Consider the following 19,734-nt stretch of genomic DNA (forward strand, 5'->3'; position numbering starts at 1 on the left):
CCGTCACCGTCCCTCAGCACCCGTCCCGAGCCGCCATTGGCCTGGAGGCGGCCTCCTGATGCCCATTGGCTGTGCCCCTTCCAGAGGGAAGTCCCTCCCCTCCCCGAGACGGCTCCGCGCCTGCGCAGTGCAGCCCCCGCGCAGCCCCGCGGTGGCGCCGCCGCCCGTTGCGGGCTCTCGCTGCTGTTTAATCCAATTCTTTAATTGTGTTCTTTAAACGCGGGTTCATGAGAGCACAAGCGAAACAGCGCGGGGTGCGCGGGGGATTCGCTCGGCCCAACACGCACACCTTTAACAACAGGAAGTGTGTTAATTACAGTGAGTGTTCATATTCATAATGACCCCAGAACTGTGCATATTCATGAGGTGATCTCAGATCCCTTTCCACAGCCCTGAGCCCCCTGTTCTCCTGCGCAGTGGCACTGGGTGCATTTGAGGAGGGGTCCTTGGGGTCTTTGGGTGAAGGCTCCTCAGCCTCCTCACAGTGGGCTTTGCCCCTTTGGCTCATTGTGAGGAACGGGCTGGGACCCAAGCGGCCAAGGCGGTTGAACCCGGCCTGGCGCCCCCTTTGTGCTGGAAATCTTGGCGATCTCGTCTCCTCAAGGTTGCAGCTGGTGCCGTAAAACTTCTGATCTCGGCATTTGATGCAGTCCTGCTTTTTTAGCACGATTGGGTACATACAGCTCTAAACTAGATATTAATTATGTGGCTTAGAATGTTAGCTCGTTAGTAGGCCCTTACTATGTAGTTGCTTAACCTTTAAAATGTTCGTTGCCTCTGTCAATATAACTCCATAAACAAGTTTTGAAACTTTTTACACAGAACTTAACCACCTTTTTCCCTTTTCCAGGTTCAGAGTCCGTGCCTCATTTGGTTCTGTCTGTAAACCTTGAACATCTTAGTGTCAGCGATCAGGACCCGGAGCCACGGGCGCAGTGCCATGCGGTGCTTTATTCCAGCGCTGGGAAACCAGGGGTTCGCACCCAAAGCTTCCCCGGTCAGTCTCAGTCGCACAGTATGTATACAGTCCATTCACAGACATATTCATATATTCATTAGGATCGTTAGGATATGAAATAGTTACTCAACATTGATTGCAACATCAATTGCAACACCTTGGAACGACTTTGATCACGCGCAGTGTCCTCTGGTGGTCTTTAGGGGGGCTTCGGCGCTCCGATTCAATGTGAATCACGCAAAGCCATTTATGGGTCGCTATAGGCCACTTATGGGGCTATATGTGTCACTTATGGGGCTCTATGGGACACTGGGGAGATGCTATGGGGCACCTATGGGTCACTTATGGAGCTTTATGGGTCACTTTTGCGGCACGTATGGGGAACTTGTGAGTCGCTATGGGGCACTTGGAGGTCACTGACAGACACTTATGGGTCACTAAGAGTCACTTATGAGGCTCCATGAGTAACTTATGGGGTTCTATGGGGCACTGGTGAGACGCTATGGGGCACTGACGGGTCTCTTTGAGTCACTTATGGGGCTGTGTGAGTGACTTATGGGGCTCTATGTGTCACTTATGGGTCTCTGTGGGTCACTTATGGGTCTCTGTTGGTCACTTATGGGTCTCTTTGTGTGACTTATGGGTCTCTTTGGGTCACTTATGGGTGTCTATGTGTTACTTATGGGTCTCTATGCGTCACTTATGGGTCTCTGTGGGTCACTTATGGGTCTCTACGTGTCACTTATGGGTCTCTGTGGGTCACTTATGGGTCTCTTTGTGTGACTTATGTGTCTCTGTGGGTCACTTATGGGTCTCTATGCATCACTTATGGGTCTCTGTTGGTCACTTATGGGTCTCTTGGTAACAAATCTCCATCTCCCAGCAACCCCTCCACACCGGAGCCCTCAGAGCGGCTCTGGGCTCCTTGGGAAGGGCAGACATCCAACCCAACTTCACAAAGGGCTCTTTATTGCCCCCCAGCCGTGTTCCCCAGCAGAGCTGCTCCTGCCCCGGGTCAGCGCCAGCAGCACAGGGCTCGCAGGCTCCATCGAGACCTCGGCCGCTTCCATGAAGAGCACACGATGCCAACGGTCTGAGCTGCCAGGGAGCAGACGGAGGGGTCGCTGTCCCCCTCCAGGGGCTGAATGGCTGCAAGGGAAAGAAGCAGAGCCCAGATGAGCTCCCATGTCTACAGAGACCCCCAGGCGTCCCCTCCGACCGCGCTCCCCGCTCACCTCTGCAGATCTCAGCCAGCTCCTCCTCGCTTGGGTCCCTCAGGTGCCGCGCAGCCAGCCCTGGGCACAGAGCTCCATCAGCCCCTGCTCCCTCCCCTCCGCAGCGCCCACCCCAGGGGACAGCAGGAGCCGAGATGCTGGGACCGAGCGAGGCGGCCACCGCGGCCACCTGCGTGGGCAGGGCTGGGAGGGGAGGCCAAGGGCCTGCCCGGGGCAGCCGGGGCTCTGGAGCCACAGGGCTGCTCCTGGTGCCAGGGCAGCGGTGCCCAAGGAGGGACCCGGGGGCTGGGACTCACCGATGAACCTCAGGGCCGCCTCTCGCAGGCTGGGCTGAGCGTCCCTCAGGTACGGCAGGCTCTGGCTCAAGAGCTCTTGAGCCCTGCTCCTGTCCCGCTCCAGCTGGAGAGAGCACAGGGCTGTGAGCACCTCCTGTCCCTCCCCAGCTGGCCGGACCAGCCCCTCCTCCCAGGAACCCACGTTCCCCTTCCCCTCCGACCATTCCCGTGTCCCAGCCAGGAGCCCTGTGGGGCTGAGAGACACAGGCCGAGGGGTCCCAGGGGTGCTGAGCGCCCTCCCTCCTGCTGGGTGTGGGGCAGAGGGGAGAGCCCTTGGGGGCTCTGTTCTTGAGTTCAGGGAACAAGGACGCAGCTCGGGGCTGCAGGAGGGCAGGGGAGGCACCTCTGCAGAGCCCACAGCACAGACATGTGGGGCAGCCCCCATCCAGCTTGGGCCCTGGTCCTTGGGGGTTGTCCTCACCAAGCTCTCTCCAATCCTCCATGTCTGCTGAGTCTGTACCAGGTGTCTGAGCTGTTTCCATTTCAGGAGCTCTGCTGCACCCAGGAGGGCTTCCCTGGCCACCTACGGGACAGCAGAAGCTGGGAGATGGCACCACGGTTGGGGCAGGAGACCTGGTGTCCCCCTCCTCTGGGCTTTGCTCCCGGGGTGATTCTGCCCTTAGGGAGCAGGGGTCCCAAGCACCCAGGGGTCTCTTCCCTGCGTCACCGCTCAGCTTTGAAATCCGCACCTTGGCCACGCTCTGCACTTGGTCACTCATGCGGAAGAAGAGAGGGAGCAGGCCAAGTCGCACCGTGTTCTTCATCTCTGTCTTGTCGTTCCCCACCACCATCTTCATCAGGTGTCTGAAGAGGCCGATGGAGCTCTCTCTCAGCTGGCTCAGCTCCTGGGAGGGAGCAGCACAGCAGGACCTGAGCACCAGCAGCTCCCTGCCCACGGGGAGCAGGAGCTCCTGCACGGCTGATGGGAGGGGGGACGCTCCAGGGCGCACTGTGCACACTGCAGCTGTGGCCAGATCTGCGGCCCTGGGTGCATGAAGGGCCACTCAAGAGACTCGTTCAGCAGTGCCTGTGCCTCAAAGTGCCGTCCCAGCATCCCCACCAGCTCCAGCAGCCATGGTGGGGAGGAGCTGTGGGAGCAGCTGGCAGGGAGCAGCTGGGCTGGGCTGCAGAACCAGAACCCATCCCACAAGAGCCCCGGGGGGAAAGCAGAGGAGAAGCCCCTGCTCCAGTGGCCGGGCTGCAGGGCAGCTGTCATTGCCCAGTTCTCACCCACCAGGCTCAGGGTTATACATCAGCCTTACGTCATCAAAGAAGGGCAGGAGAAGGTTTGCCAGCAGCACGGCGATGGCGCTGGCCTCCTCCCTCTCCAGCTGAGCCATCACGTTTATGAAGACCACCAGAGCCTTGGTCTTGATGACGTTATTGCCGTACTGCAGGACCCACGCCAGGTCTGGCAGCATGACCTTCATTTTTCTGGCCTGGATGAAGAAGAGAGTTTCCCTCTTGGCACCGGGTCCATGTCTGGAGAGCCCCCCAGGCCCCACCATGGCAGGGAGGGCCCTTGGAGCAGGCACCCCAGCCACTGCCAGCCCAGGCCAAGCCCGAACCCACTGCCCCTTGGCTGCCAGCGTGGCTCCCTTGGCATGACCCTACTCACCATCTCTTCTCTCTCTGACAGCGTCATCAAGGCCCTGAGCACCAGGGAGAGCACCTTTGGACTTTGTTCCCTCAGAAACCTCATGACGAGGTACATTGCAGCAAACTCCTCGTCTTGCAGGTCACTGCTGGCCAGCATCTGAAAGCAAAGCCAGCAGTGAGCGACCGGCAGAGCTGGTGGGGCTCCCTGCACCGTGCAGCTCCTGGGGCACCGGGAGCTTTATCCAGTGACTCACAGCCAAGCGGAGGATGGACGTGTCCTCCCAGCATGTATGTAAGACCCTACAGTGCCGGTCCTGGAGTTGGATGAGCAGCTCCTTCAACACGTTCTGCAGGGTCTGGGGCACGGAGAACATCACCTCCCACAGAGCCAGGGCAGTGCTGCAGGAGAGCGCTGTCAGCAGGGCAGCCGGGCCAGCGCAGCGTGGCCGGGCCAGCGCTGCAGGACGCTGGGGATGCCCCGGGCAGCAGCAGAGGCTGAGCTGCTGCTCTATGGGGCTGGCAGGAGCGCAGTGGGGGGCTCTGGGCTGGCTCGCTCAGCTGTGGCTGCTGCGGGCCTGGTGACCCCAGGGGCTGGGAAGCGCAGTGGGATGGAGGGTCCTGCTCCTCGGGGGTGTCCCGCAGGATCCCTTGGCTCTGCGTCCCTCTCCCCACAGGGAACAAGCCCTCACAGCTTTTGGGGCCAGTACCTGTCTCCGGGTGGTGCGATTGTCAGCAGCGTGGACACCACCTCCGCAGGGCACTTGTCAGCCATGGGGACAATTAGGGACGCCACTCTCTGCCGGGCTGGCGCGGTGCTGATGAACCCCAGGGTTTTGTGGATGCAGCTCGTGATCTTCGGCACCTGGAGGGGACACAGGTCGGGATGGTGCTGCCACTGGAGCGCAGCCGCTTCCTCACTGCCCTTCCCATCCCGCTCTGTCGCCTTCACGTGGCTTCGCTTCACCGGGATTTGGGAGGAAGAGATGGATGGAGGGAGAGCAAGGCCTGGCAGGGCCGAAGGGCAGAGCAGTGCAGCCAAAGGCCACTTACATCCACCAGCCAGAACCCGCAGTCTCTCTCCACCATGTCCAGCAGGTTTGTGGCCGCCTGCTTGTCAAAGGTGCTGGAGCCGGTCAGCGCCTTGATCAACACCAGGACCAGGTCTGTTCTCTCGGGAGGCTGGAGGTGCTCTGCAAAGGGCTAAGGGCGGAAGGGAGGCAGCGCAGCCAAGTCACACCGAGCGCCCTGGTGCTGCTGCGTGCCGGGCGGTGCCCGCAGCCCCGCGTGGACGCCCGGCGGTGCTGTGGGTGCTGCGGCAAAGCAGGAGATGCCCCGGCAGCTGTCCCAGCTCTGGGATCTGGGTGTCCCTATGGCTCTCAGGGCCGTGTGTGTCTGTCCCAGAGCGGCACCAGCCCTGGGCGAGGGAGACAGAACGGCAGGAGGGCTGAGGGCAGGCAGCCGGTGCCAAAGCCCTGAACCCAAGCGCATGTGCAGGGCTCCGTGGGCAGCCAGGGCTTTCCAGGCCGTGCCGGTCACGGCTCCCAGAGCAGCTGGGTGGGCAGCAGCCCCGCGTGGGGAGAGCTGCAGGCTGCTCTGGGCTGCAGGGATGGGCAGACGGGCTGGCCGGAGGGCGCCTGGCTCCTTACCCCCAGCGTGGGGCTCTCAGCCAACACGAAGCTCAGCTCCTCAATCCTCCCCAGGGCCCTCTGCCGCACGTGTTCTCTCCCGGAGCTGCCGAAGGTCAAGAGCATCTGGGGAGAGAGAAGCTGCTGGTGAGCCCTGGGAGCAGCCACCGCTCCAGCAGAAGCAGCACCGCTCAACTCCTCTGCTGGACTGGCCGCTCCATTAAGGATTCCCCAGGGCTCCAGCAAAGCCTGTAGTGAGGTTCTCGCCCTGGGGTCCCTGGCAGGCTTGGGACAAACGCCCCGGGCCAGCCCTGTGCCCAGGCAGGAAGGCGGATGCCACCTCTGCGGCCACTGCGCTGCGGAAGAGCCTGGAGGGCAGCCCTGGTTCCCCGGGGAGGTGGGCGCCCTCCCGGCAGCGCTCTCTGCACGGCACGGCTGGCACTGTCACCTCCAGAGTGGCCACCCTGTCCCCCAGGGTGAGGAACAGCCCTGGTGAAGCCCAAACTCGGCACCCCCAGACCTGGAAGATGTTGTGCAGCAGCTCGCTGGCTCTGGAGGCGCCGGAGTTGAGCAGCAACGCCTCCAGCATGTTGTCCATGGACCGCACGGTCTGCAAGAACACAACAGGTTGTGGTCGTGTTTCCTGCCACCCCTCTTCCTCCCAGGGGACTGATGTGCGCTCCCAGCACCGAGGGACGACTCCGGCGCTGCTGCGCTGTGCCCGGGAGAGACCCAGGGGACAATAACCCGCTATGGGCAGAGCAGCCTGCAGAACTGGACGTGGCCAGGCCCACAGGCAGGGGACGAAGGGGTGAGGGTGGGACAGCAGAGCTGAGACCCTGCCCTGCCTTGGATCTCTGGTCACATCGCGGCACGGGGCGGTAGGGGGCAGACAGAGGGACCGGGGGCTCCTGGAGCTCACGCAGCTCTTACTTCTAAGTAGAGGTAACGGTCCACGTCCTCCACTTCTGGTGGGAGCAAGAAGACACTGGAGAAGCAGGCTTGGAGCAGCCTGGTCTCCTTGCCCTCCAGCACCCTCTCCACGGCGCTGCAAAGAGAGAGAGCAGCCCGTCGCACGCTGGAACCTGGAGCGGTGCCTCGAGGCCTCGCGCAGGCGTCCCCGGGAGGGATGGGCAGGTACCTCAGCTCGGCAATGGCACGCATGGCGATCTGCCGCAGCGCCGTGCGCAGCTGGGCCCTGGGCTCCTCTGCCAGCAGCACCTGAGAGCACAGCCGGGATGGGACCCAGCGCCACCAGCCCCCGGCCCTGCCCAACGCTGTTGTCACAGGTGCCGGAGTCCTCGATCCCTTCCCCAGCGCCGCCGGGTGTCCCCTCACCTCGATCTTCTCTGCCAGCTCGTATCTCTGGCAGAAGACATCCAGGCCCCTTGGCGAGCGGTGGCGCCTGCTGGTGTCGCACAGGTCGCGGATGTCCATGAGAAACCCGATCTTGTGGCTCTCCTCCTAGAGCCAGGGAGCAGAGAGGCAAACAGGGAGCGTGAGATGGGGACACGCGGCCAGCGGCACCGCAGCATGGGGTGCAGCGCCATTAGAGACCTGGGAGCAGCAGCTCTGCCCAGCCAGCTCCCTCCAGCACCCGCAGCAGAGCCCCTGCCAGCAGACGCCGGCTCAGCCGCCTTGAAAGCGGCTGCGGTTACCTTGTCTGGGCTGCTGAGGAAGGACACGATGGAGTCCACGTATCCCCGTAGAAATCCATTCGCGCGTAGCGAATCGGCATCTGAGAAAGTGGCAGAGCAGGGAGGGCTGCTCAGGGGGTCTGCAGGCAGGACAGGGCAGAAGGAGCTCTGCCCCCGTCCAGCCCCACACCCGCTGCCCCGGCACAGCCTCCCCGAGCGTGTGGGGCTGGAGGGTGCCCGGCAGAGGGGCTGCGATGCTGGAGCCAGGCAGGACGGGGAAAGCCCCCGGTGCAGCGGGTGAGGAACTCGGTTCAGACGGGCAGGAAAGGTCCCCGTCCCGCAGCACGGTGCCTCCTGCCCGCCCAGCTGCCTCTCGCTGCCCGTGCCCTGCAGCAGGAGCTGGGTCCCCTCTGCCCGCAGGGGCTGCGCTGGGGCCGGCGCCCAGCTCGGAGCAGCCCTGGGCTTCAGGCAGCGTCATCACCACCCATGGGAACCCCCTGCCAGCGTGTGGGGAGTCGTGATCCTGGTGTGGAGCGGGGAGCGATCGCTGGGCCCCCCCCTGCCCAGGCAATCAGGGCCCCTCACTCACCCATCTGCGGTGGCTGGGCCGCATCCACCTGGTTGGGCTGCGGTGGAGATCTGGCCTCCTGGGGACCCCCAGCCTTCTCCTGCCAGGCCACCCGGGGGCGGCTGGGGGGTCTCTCCTGCCAGGCCAGCCTGGGTCGGAGGGGGGGTCTCTCCGCCATGTTTCGGTCAAAGGGAAGGCGGACGCTTCGGCAAACGCCTCGGTGCTGCAGCTCTGCCAGAGGCAGCGGGGAAAGGTGTGGGATGCGCCCGTGTGCTCCTCGTCGGGGAAAGACGGGAGCTGAGCTCAGGATCTCCCTGCTCCAAGTCTGCCGGGGCAGCAGAGTCTGCCGGGGCAGCAGAGCCGGGTTGTGGTTGGGCTCGATGATCTCAAGGGTCGCTTCCAACCAAGAAGATTCTCCGATCGACAGACGTGGGCTACGCTCGGGGCTCTCGCCAGCTCCGTGCTCGCACCCTGTCCCGTACCGTCCTGCCGGACAGTGTGGGCTGGGGTCACAGTGGCGCTGAGCACATGCGGGGCATGGGTGTCACCAGGTGACGTCACAAAGGGCCCCACTGTGACCCAGGGCAGGGAGGGTCAGGATGTCCCCCGGGAGGCACAGCCCAGCTCAGCCCTGGGCACCTGGCTGCTGAGTTTCCATCCCAGTTTCTAAAAGCTCCAGCACCCATTGCTCTGAGCAGAGTCTTGAACAGTCTGCTGCCCCGCTCCGTGTTCCCAGCGGCCGGTGCATGATGGGGGTGTCACAGACACACTCAGCGCCACGCTCCTTGCTCCAGGCGTCTATGGGGATGTTGCGGAAAGGATCCCGTTGGCTGGCTCCGTTCTCTCTGGGCTGCCAGGGGTGGCAGATGCACTCGATCCCCAATCGCCCCCAGCCAAACCAGAGCAGTTTGGTCCAGGCTCCAGAGGAGGGAAGGGGCTGAGCCGTAACCAGGCCAAGAACTCCTGCCAGGAGACCCACGGGGAAGCAGGAGAGCAGATGAGCGCTGGTGATTTGTGAGCGCACGAGTCTCAGACGCACTTTTCCTACCGCGCGCAATGAGACTGCGAGCCCATCGCTTCGCTCCATGAACACGACAGCCTGGGTGAGCCCGCTGTGAGCTCTCCCTGCTAAATAAGTGAGCTGTGTGGCAACGGTTTTACTGCTCACAGGTCAGTGGATGAGCCCAATTTGAGTTCAATAGTAATCATTTACCTTAAGTAGATGCACACTAAACATAATCAATTCTTTAGGACATAAGTTGGTATGATTTTTAATATGCTCTTTGCTTCGTGTTACTTGGCAAGCTGGATTTGCTAAAAGCTTTAAGCTGCAAAGTTCTGCTCACATCTACCAAAACAACTACAAACCGCACTGAACACTTACCAGACAAGGCCCGTATTGCACGTCGCTGAGAAGAAAGGAATTTGCGTCCAGGCAAAACAGCACCTGCAAGGCTCTGGACAATGAACAACGTCTGCAGCTCAGCACCAAAGCCCACGTGGAACCAGAGAAGTTTGCCCCTGGAGCTTTAAGCACGGACTCTAGGGGAACGGTGATCAGGGAGGGACGAATCCTGACCGCCTGCTCCGTGAGCGGGGACAGGAGAGAAGCTCAGCACCATGGCCTGGCGCATTTCCCCCACGCAGTGAACAGCAGAGCGAACCTGCCACGGGATTCTTGAAGCTGCACTTGTCTTTGGAAATCCAAACGCTGTTGTGCAGGGAGCAGAACCCCAAATCACTCCCAGCGACACCGCATCGCCACAGGACGTGCCGCTCGAGGCCAGGACCGCGCTGCGGGCGGTGCCGTGGGCACGGTTCATGTTTCCAGCCGTCTGGTGGTGGCTTCCCCCATTGTAAGCACGGAGCTCTTGCCGTGGCGGGTTTGTGGCGCTGTGGTATGGACACTGCAGTCATTGCCCTGCACCACACGGGCTCTGACCGCTTGTCTTGATTGATCGTCGCGTGTTTCACAATGGTGGGCAACCTGTGACGCCCACGGTCGAGTCCACCCCTCAACCACGAGCCCATCCATGTGCTGCATCCCTTCCTCCATGACCTGGGCCATCGTGGGCCCAATGGGCCACCAATAATTCACCTTCATCTTGCCAGTGCAAATCTATCTCAGCCACTTCAACCTGGGCAGCTCGATCGCCCCGCTGGTTGCTCGATCGGGTTCTGCACTGGACCGGCTCTCGGGCACACGGCTTCTCCATGGCAAACTCTCACAGGCAGGTTCTCCATCTCCATGATTCAGCAGCCCAGGTGGGTTGGGCTCTGTGCGGCCACGGGGCATTTCCCACCATCCGTGAGAGAGCAGAGATGGAGCTTCTCAGGCGCTGGGGCCTCTTCAGCCCCGGTCAGGATGGCGGTGCTGGGTCTGGGATTTCTCCCTGGCTCCTTGTACCAAATGATTGGTCAGACCGCTTGTCAATCATCCGTGTGCTGCACCCCCGCCAGGTGTGATTGGTGCAGCCGGCACAGCCCGCCCCTCAGCGCTGCCAAGCTGTTCAACTCTCGCCACCTTCCCTGCAGGTCTCAAAGCTTGATTGGCTGGTTACATGTCAATCACGTGACTCGCCCCGCCTCCTCAAATGTGATTGGCTGTCCTGAGTCCACTGACTGTCTATAGATTTCTGGTTGGTTGTTGCCAGGCAGCGGCTCCACCTGAAAATGAACCTGTGGGCCCTGACCAAAGGCCGTGGGTGATGAAAGACACGTTGGGACCCTAAACATTAGGATTTGGCCCCAAGAAGAGGGCTCTGGGCGCTCAGAAGGACGGGCAGATGCTACAGATGGCGCTTTGGGCCTGAACACGAGGGGCCCTCTTGGTTCCCACCTGAGCTGGGTTTGGTGCCCGTGACCCCACGGAACGACACCTGTGCTGTCCGGAGCGGCCACGGAACAGACGGAGCCCAAAGCCACGGCCTCCAGGAGCCCAGCGGCTGTGGTGACATCTCATGGACGTCTCACATGGACTGGGGACAACTGTCTGTGTGTGACATGGAAGGGCGGGAAGGGCAGCGGTGGTTGGCGAGGACGCGTTGGATCCTGTGGGACCTGAGCCTGACGTCCATGGGGTGGAACAGGGGGTGCAGAAGGGACCGTGGTGGTGGCCACGCTGCTCCTGCGTGGAGCTCCAGAGGCTGCAGGGGGATTTCTGCCCCAGCAGGGCCCAGCACCAGGCAGTGGCCCGTCCATGTCTGTCCCTGCTCTGGGCTGTGACCCCAGCAGCCCCTGCACAGCAGCAGTGTCCTCACTGCCAGCACCGGCTCTTTGCTCTGCCCCTCTGTCCCCGTCTCCCCGCTCTCCTCCATCCCAGGCACCTTTCCCACCTCCTGCCAGGACCCACCGCGGCCTCTGTCTGTCCCTATAGACACCCATAGAGACCATAGAGATCCATAGAGAACCACAGAGACCCATAGAGACCTACAGAGACTCATAAAGACCATAGAGACCCATAGAGGCCACAGAGAGCCATAAACACCCATAGGGACCCATAGAGACTATAGAGACCCACAGAGACCATAGAGCCCTGTAGAGACCATAGAGATCCATAGAGACACATAGAGACCTACAGAGACTCATAGAGACCATAGAGACCCATAGAGATCCCAGAGAGCCATAAACACCCATAGGGACCCATAGAGACCATAGAGACCATAGAGACAGGTATCAGTATATATACAGGTATCAGTATATATTGCGGGAAGAGATTGTGTTTTACATTAAGACTTCACAGTCCGATGTCTCTCGGTCCTTCCCCCTGCGTTAACTTGTCAATACAGATATCAGTATATATGCAGGTGTCTATATATTCCAAGAAAGGACTGTGTTTTACATTAAGGATTCGCAGTCCAACGTCTCTGGGTCCTTGCCCCCCTGCTGGGCTCAGGTATCAGATCCTCAGTGATGTAAAACCAACAATTCTTTGTTAAATGTTCCTTAAAATAGCGCAGCTTTAGTTCCTACCAGGAGGGCCTGTGCTGCGTGCCATTCACATTTCACACCCATTATATGTGGCAAGATGCAAACCCCCTCTCTCCCCCCCTCCTTCAGTGTGGGGGGAGCAGGCACATCTCCCCCTCTCTGCTGCAGCTGCTTTGGTTTGGCCCCAGAGCCCCTGGCGGGGCCGTTAGGAGGAGGCAGCGCCGAGTGCCAGGAGCCGCTGGGCGCCTGTGACCAGTGTGGGGTGTCTGGAGGCTTCAGGGGCACCCACAGCCGGGGTGGGGGTGCAGAGAAGCTTCTGGAATGGCCACAGTCAATCTGATCAGGCTATAAAAACGGGACTCTCGTCGAGACTCCGCCCATTGCCGCGGGTCTCTGGGAGCACAAGTGAGATGGGGCCGCCGAGACCCCCGGGATGGAGACCCCGCTGCCCTGGGCCACGGGTGTGAGTGAAACTGCTCGCAGGATTGCGAGTGTGTTGATCCTTTCCGTGCACACATGCACGTGGAACTCCCCGTGCTCAATACCAGCACGTATAAAATGATTTCCTCGCACAATCGCGGACCCGCAGCGCCGCAACGGACCCAGGACTTCAAGGGGGACCCAGGAGAGCCCAAGGGATCCAGGAGCTCAGGAGGGACCCAGGAGTGCCCCGAGGGACCCAGGAGCTCAGGAGGGAACCAGGAGAGCCCAATGGACCCAGGAGTTCGGGAGGGATCCAGGAGTGCCCCAATGGACCCAGGAGTTCAGGAGGGAGCCAGGAGTTCAGAAAATGGACCCAGGAGTTCAGGGAGGGACCCAGCAGTGCCGCAATGGACCCAGGAGTTTGAGAGGGACCCAGGAGTTTAGAAGAGACCCAGGAGAGACCTATGGACCCAGGAGATCATGAGGGACCCAGGAGTGCCCCAATGGACCCAGGAGTTCACGAGGGACCCAGGAGTGCCCCAATGGACCCAGGAGTTCGGGATGGACTCAGGAGTGCCCCAATGGACCCAGGAGTTCGGGATGGACCCAGGAGTTCAGGAGGGACCCACAAGTTCGGGGAGGGACCCAGGAGATCGGGGAGGGACTCAGGAGTGCCCCAAGGGACCCAGGAGTTCAGGAAGGACTCAGGAGTGCCCCAATGGACCCAGGAGTTCGGGATGGACCCAGGAGTTCAGGAGGGACCCACGAGTTCGGGGAGGGACCAAGGAAATTGGGGAGGGACCCAGGAGTTCGGGGAGGGACCCAGGAGTGCCCCAAGGGACCCAGGACATCAGGAGGGACCCAGGGGATCAGGAGGGACCCAGGAGTTCAGAAGAGACCCAGGCGTAGCCGAGAGACCCAGGAGATGGGAGGAAGGATTACTGGGGGGGACCCAGGCGTTCTGGAGGGACCAAAATAGAGGACCCAGGCGTCTGGGAGTGAATCAAATCAGGGACCCATACAGGGGACCCAGGCATCTGGGAGGGGACCGAGGAGTTCAGGAAGGACGCAGGAGTGTCCCAAGGGACCCAGGAGTTCGTGGAAGGGATTATATGGGGGGAACCAGGAGTTCGGGAATAGACCCAAGATTGCCCCTGGGACCCAAGGCTTCGGGAAAGAGATTATAGGGAGGGACCCAGGAGTTCGGGAGAGGGAACCCAGGAGTTCCGGAAGAGGACCCAGGTGTTCAGGGGGGACCCAGAAGTTCGGGACGGACCCAGGAGTGCCCCAGAGACCCAAGGGATGGCAGAAGGCACTATGGGGGGACCCAGGAGTCCGGGAGGGACTTAAATAAGGGACCCAGGTATCTGGGAGGGACCCAAAAAGTGGACCCAGGTGTCTGGCTGGGACCCAACTATGGGACCCAAAGTGGGGACCCAGGTGTCCGGGGGGAAATCAAATCAGGGACCCATACAGGGGACCCAGGAGTTCAGGAGAGTGGACCCAGGAGTTCGGGAGGGACCCAGGAGTTCGGGAAGGGACCCTGGAGTGCCCAAAGGGACCCAGGAGTTCCAAGGGACCTAGGATTTCGGGAGGGACCCAGGAGTTTGGGAGGAACCCCTCTAACAGGCCCAGGTTTAGGTTTGTGGGGGAACCAAATACGGGACCCAGACGTCCGGGAGGGACCCAGGAGTGCCCCAGGGACCCAGGAGTGCCCCTAGGTACCCACGATTTTGGGGGAGGAGTTCGGGTATGGGATTTTGCGGGGACCCAGGAGTTCAGGAGGGACGAAAATAGTGGACCCAGGCTTTCAGGGGCAACTCAAATAGTGGACCCAGGCGTTCGGGAAAGACCCCAATAGGTGACCCAGGCGTCTGGTTAGGAACCCAAATTGAGGACCCTGGTGTCTGGGAGGGACCCAAGAGTTCCCCAGAAACCCAGGAGATTGGGAGGGACCCAGGAGATTGGGAGGGACCCAGGAGTGCCCCTAGGGACCCAGGAGTTTGGGAGGGACCCAGGTTTGCCCCAAGGACATCAATCAGGGTCAATGGGAGTCAAGGGGGATCAATGGGGGTCAATGAGAGTCAATGGGGATCAATGAGGCTCAATGGGGGGCAATAGGAGTCAATGGGAGTCAAGGGGGGTCAATGGGAGACAATGGGGGTCAATGGAGGTCAATGGGGATCAATGAGGCTCAATGGGGGGCAATGGGAGTCCAGCGGGACGGGTGTGGGTGAGGAAGGGCTCAGTTGCCTTCCCCAGGAGGGCTGGGCCAGGTCTCTTCAGCCCAGGGAGAGGCCGTGGCTGAGCTCTCCTGCCCCAGGGGCTGAGAATCTTCTGCAGGACAAGGAGCACAGTCCAGGGCAGGGCACGTCCATCTGTTGCTGTGCCCGTACACCATGATGGCCACTGTCAAAGGACACAAGAGGAGAGACAACTGTGGCACTTGGGAGAGACACAGAAGGGGGAGCGGGCAGCCCGAGGCACAGCCCAGCCTTAGACCAGGTTCTAAGCTCTGCTGTGTGTCTGACAGGTGTTTACCACGTGGGACAACTCGGCGCCTCAACCCTTTGGAGCACCGCAACGGAGTTGGGAGACTTGAGCAAAACCCTGTCCCTGCCCGTCCAGCTCCGTGAGCTCCAGGAACAGCTTTACCATCTGCGCTGGAGCACTAAGGATGTGGCTGAGCGGGCTCTGCAGGAAGGACTGAAGCGGGCAAAGCTCCCAGGCTTCACCGGACGGGTAAGGGCACAAGGCAGAAGGATCTGCTCGGGGGTTTTATCCTCCCTCGGCACGTATCCTGCTCCATTCCCTGTCACAGCCAACAGGCTGGTGCTGCTGGAACAAGTGCTGCCATGGCCACGCTTCCTTTTCCTGTTGCTCCACACTTCCCTATTGACCCCCATTGACTGTCATTGACCCCCATTGACTACCATTGATCCCCATTGACCCCCATTGATCCCTATTGACCCCCATTGACTCCCATTGCCCCCCACTTACCCCCATTGATTCCCATTGCCCCCAATTGACCCCATTGACCCCCATATTAAGTTATCAGGGCTTATTGAGAGAGAGCGTGACGGGAATGACAGCCGCCTGAGTCGAACCTTCCTCTGCGCCCAGATCTCGGGTCCTCCTCAAGGGAGGGCTGGAAGGAAAGAATGGTCTCAGCAGTGCAGAGTTAAGCCAGGCCTATCTCATGCCCAGAAGCCTTGTCTGCCCGTGCTGCCTGGCCTGGGGCCTCTCCACAGGAAAAGCCCCTTCCTGCAGCTCCAGCACTCAGAGCACTGGAGCGAGCAGCCCCCCTTTCTGATCCCATCAATCACAGCACAGCAAACTGGGAGGCTTCCAGGCAATGCGGGCGTTCCTTCCATCTGAGATGGGCCTTGTCCCCTTCACCTTGGCCGGCCTTGCAGGGGAGCTGCTTGCCCCAGTCCTTCTCCTTCCAACAGGCGCTCTCCTTTGTGTTCCTTCCCAGGCTGTTCAGGAGATCATCAATCAAGCCCTGGAGAAGCTGGAGGAAATCCAGGTCCCGATGGCTGATTATGCCCTGAAATCAGCAGGTACTGTGACATTGTACAGGCAAACCAGTTCCAGAGCGCTTCCTGTCCAGATTGACAAGATGGGCATTGGAACGTGCCCAGGGGTGGGAGAGAAGGGGCGAGAAGTCAAGGGTCAATTCGTGCCCTAAAAGTGCCCCCGCTGACAGAGCCAAAATACGGCCAAATACGACAGTTTGATGACTCCCTGCCGTGTGTTCCAGGGCGGTCGTGCCATCAAGATAAAGGGGAAACCACTGTAGGACACGGATGACAACTGAGAAGCCTTTTTCAAGCCAACAGTGCAATATTCCTCTTGACACTGCCTGGTGATCGTGCTCATGTTTGAATTTCCAGGGGCTGCTGTCATTCATTCGAAGACCTCTCCATCCCTCCGGACTGGCAAAGCAAAGGTGTTCTTGTATTCACTGCCATTAATGGATTACATGAGGTCTCCTGAGCTGATTCTGGAGGTAGGAGCACCAAGAAGCAGTAGAACAAAGGCTGGGAGAATGAACCACACATGCTGCTCCGAGTGTCCTTCCCCTATGTCTTTGCTCCATGGAAGTCAATGGGCGTCAATGGGGGTCAATGGAAGTCAATGGGAGTCAACGGAGATAAATGGGAGACAATGGGGGTCAATGGGAGTCCATGGGAGTCCATGGGAGTCCATGGGCATCAATGGGAGTCCATGGGCGTCAATGGGCGTCAATGGGAGTCCATGGGAGTCAATGGGAGTCAATGGAGGTAAGTGGGAGACAGTGGGGGTCAATGGGAGTCCATAGGAGTCAATGGGCATCAATGGGAGTCCATGGGAGTCAATGGGAGTCAATGGAGATTAATGGGAGACAATGGGGGTCAATGAGAGTCAATGGAGATAAATGGGAGACAATGGGGGTGAATGGGAGTCAATGGGACTCCTGCCCCCTTCTGGCATGGACCTGCTCTCCTCCTGTGTCTCCCTGCTGAGTATTTCTTGTCCTTTCAGGCAGAAAATCATCCTGGCAACTGCTGGCCCTTCCCAGGGAGTCAGGGACACGTCTTCATCCAGCTGTCCATGCCCGTCATTCCCAGAGCCGTCACCATGGCCCATGTCTCAGGGACAGCGTTCCATGGAGAAAGCATCTCCGGAGCTCCCAAGGACTTTGCTGTCTATGTAAGTGATTTCTCTGGGGCTTGCACAGCATTGCTAAGCAGAGGGTGAAGATGGGTGAAGGATTCTGGTGGCCTGAAGCTTCCTCCTGGCTCTCAGAACAAACAGGCTCTTTGGAGCTGCTTCCTTCCCATTGTATTCCCCTTTTATTCAATGTACCACTCAAAGCTTCTGGGGCAAGATGCTACTCCGAGAGCCACAGGGAGAAGGAGCTGGACAGTGCATGGTCCTAGACCTTCTTGGCTTCCACTCCCAGTGCATTTGTGATCTTCAGGTCACCTCCCTCTCACTGGGAGCGTCTGCTCCTCTTCTGACTGCCAACCTGGACTCGTTGAGTGGGCAAGTGTGACGTGCTGCCCACCTGCAGCTTCTCCTCTTGTCCTTGTGCTCATGCTCCTTGGACTACGTAGCTGAAACAACCCCGTACTTCACCGGCTGAAGTTCAGTCTTCCATGGTGCACCAGACGCTCTTGTTTTCTCCACCCGTCTCTCTGCAGGGCTTCAAGGAAGAAGACGAGGAGCAGGGAGCGTTCCTGGGACAGTTCACTTTCCTGGCGGCGCTGAATCCCAGTCAGACCTTCCAGCTGAAGGTACGGGGACACAGAGGGAGGAGAACTGGAGGAGAGGAGGAGAAATGCGGCTGGATGGGGAGAGGCTTCCCTGCCAAAGGGGACAGGGAGCCCTGTCCTTGAGCGTGTGCCCATGGACTCCCATGGCCTCCCATTGATTGACTCCCATTGATCCCCATTGACTACCATTGACCCCCATTGACTCTCATTGATCCCCATTGTCTCCCATTTATCTCCATTGACTCCCATTGACTTTCATGGACTGCCATTGACTCCCATTGACCCCCCATTGACTACCATTGACACCTATTGACTCCCATGGACTCCCATTGACTACCATGGAACCCCATTGACTCCCATTGAGTCACATTGATCCCCTTTAACTCCCTGGTGGTGGATACATGGACTGCCGATCTTCTCTTTCATTTTGGGGTTCAACTTCAGTGCCTAGGAGCACCGCAGTTGAAGCTGGAATCAGCTTGACCGTCTGGACCCCAAGGGCACACAAGCAGCCACATCCCGTAGGATGCAGGACTGCTGGTCTGCCAGTTAGAGACCAGAAGTACTGGGCTTCCTGAGGGTTCTGGTGGTGCAGGCAGTGAGTAGTGACAGGGAGGCCATTCTGTTTCCATGGCTTTCTAGAGAAGGCAACAAGACATGTTGGAGCTGCCCATTGGGATAAAAGCCATTTTTGGAGCTCCCCATTAGGACTAAAAGGCATTTTGGGGCTCCCCATTGGGATTAAAGGCACTTTTAAGGTTACACATCGATCCCCATTGACTCCCATTGACTCCCATTGACTCCCATTGACTCTCATTTATCCCCATTGACTCCCATTGACCCCCAATTGACCCCCATTGACTCCCATAGATCCCCGTTGATACTCATTGACCCCCATTGACTCCCATTGATACTCATTGACTCCCATTGACTCACATTGATCCCCATTGACTCCCATTGATACTCATTGACCCCCATTGACTCCCATTGATACTCATTGACTCCCATTGACTCACATTGATCCCCATTGACTCCCATTGACCCCCATTGACTACCATAGAACCCTGTTGACCCCCATTGAGAATTTTGTTGGTTTCAAGTCTCCCCAGAGCAAAATTTGTCATATTCGAGGTGAAATTGTACACCAGCACTGGGTCTTCTGACTGCGCAAGCCTGTGCCCCAAAGCAGGCGAGAACTTTCCAGTGTATTTGCTGAGGCACCTGGTCGCTGCTTCTTCCTTCGCTGTTCTCGTGGCCCAGTGGGGTAGAGCAGGATAAGACCATCTGCACCAGGACAGGTCAAAAGCCCCCGCGGGGCAGCAGGAAGGAAGCTGTTGATGGAGCCCATCGCTGCGACACTTCTGGCAGCGCTCACGGGCCAGAGAGGAAAAGGCGACTCATTTCTCCTTGTCATTGCAGAACGAGCTCCCTGGGGTCGTGAATTACATCAGGCTGCAAGTGCTGAGCAACTGGGGCCACCTGGACTACACCTGCCTGTATCGGTTCAGGGTGCACGGTGATCTGCCCAAAGACGGGGGAGACACAGCAGTTTCACCTCTCAATAAATTCCGTTAAAGTTCACCCGGTTGAGTTCCCGTCCGCTTTGCCTGTGATGCTGCCTGGTCCTCCCTGAGCGTACTGGAGCTCCCTATCCTTCTCTAAACCCACCAGCCTATGGGAGACTTCAGGAGTCCATGGCAAGATTGTCCTTGTTAGGGAAAACAGGAAAACTCAGTCACAAATCTGCAGAAAGCCTGACATCCACACACTTGCTGCGACGCAGGAACATCAGCAAGGCCCTGCCTGTGCACCAGAGATTAAATTAATGGACAGGTTTCCTGTGCAGGAAGCAATTGAGGATCGACTGAGCCAGGGGCCAGGAGCCTGAACGCAGCCAGGGGCCATCCGGCTAATCGCCACCACCGCCGACCGCGTCCAACCATCGTGGCCCTGCTGTACTGTGGGCCACAGCCCCCGCCGTGGGGCAGAAGCCCCACCAGACCCAGCACCCGCCATCCTGACAGGGCCTGAAGAGGGCCCAGCATCTAAGAAGCTCCATCTCTGCTCTCTCACGCATGGTGGGAAATGCCCCGTGGCGCTGGTTCCAGCAGTGGAAGCGGAGCCACTGGCAGCGCAGAGCCCAACGCATCTGGGCTGTTGAAT

General features: G+C 59.5%; 2 protein-coding genes across 2 annotated transcripts; one reads left to right on the plus strand and one right to left on the minus strand.

The window, feature by feature from the left end:
* Positions 1-1,910: 1,910 nt before the first annotated feature.
* On the minus strand, positions 1,911-6,343 carry LOC139826035 (maestro heat-like repeat-containing protein family member 7). Its single transcript, XM_071800829.1, has 12 exons — positions 6,273-6,343; positions 5,774-5,878; positions 5,178-5,327; positions 4,835-4,989; positions 4,382-4,526; positions 4,147-4,284; positions 3,791-3,967; positions 3,218-3,373; positions 2,950-3,051; positions 2,490-2,592; positions 2,194-2,253; positions 1,911-2,107 (listed from the first exon to the last, which is right to left on the minus strand). The coding sequence occupies exons 1-12, from the start codon at positions 6,339-6,341 to the stop codon at positions 1,974-1,976; spliced, it is 1,494 nt and encodes a 497-aa protein (XP_071656930.1). The 5' UTR covers positions 6,342-6,343; the 3' UTR covers positions 1,911-1,973.
* A 2,151-nt stretch (positions 6,344-8,494) lies between these two features.
* Positions 8,495-19,190, plus strand: LOC139826016 (SUN domain-containing protein 3-like). Its single transcript, XM_071800772.1, has 9 exons — positions 8,495-8,508; positions 9,393-9,546; positions 9,680-9,813; positions 14,844-14,898; positions 15,789-15,873; positions 16,207-16,322; positions 16,838-17,005; positions 17,500-17,592; positions 18,991-19,190. Exons 1-9 carry the CDS (start codon positions 8,495-8,497, stop codon positions 19,144-19,146), a joined length of 975 nt encoding a protein of 324 aa, XP_071656873.1. The 3' UTR covers positions 19,147-19,190.
* Positions 19,191-19,734: the final 544 nt, after the last annotated feature.

The sequence above is a fragment of the Patagioenas fasciata genome, chromosome 33 (assembly GCF_037038585.1).
Source record: "Patagioenas fasciata isolate bPatFas1 chromosome 33, bPatFas1.hap1, whole genome shotgun sequence".
Classification (NCBI taxonomy): domain Eukaryota; kingdom Metazoa; phylum Chordata; class Aves; order Columbiformes; family Columbidae; genus Patagioenas; species Patagioenas fasciata.

Coding starts and splice junctions, on each gene's coding strand:
- LOC139826035 (XM_071800829.1), bottom strand. CDS start 6,341: ATGCTGGAGGCGTTGCTGCTCAACTCCGGCGCCTCCAGAGCCAGCGAG. Junction 2,593..2,949: donor GGAGGATTGGAGAGAGCTTG/GTGAGGACAACC, acceptor TGCTCTCTCCAG/CTGGAGCGGGACAGGAGCAG. Junction 2,254..2,489: donor GGCGGCCCTGAGGTTCATCG/GTGAGTCCCAGC, acceptor CTCTGTGCCCAG/GGCTGGCTGCGCGGCACCTG.
- LOC139826016 (XM_071800772.1), top strand. Junction 15,874..16,206: donor TTATGCCCTGAAATCAGCAG/GTACTGTGACAT, acceptor TTGAATTTCCAG/GGGCTGCTGTCATTCATTCG. Junction 17,593..18,990: donor GTCAGACCTTCCAGCTGAAG/GTACGGGGACAC, acceptor TTGTCATTGCAG/AACGAGCTCCCTGGGGTCGT.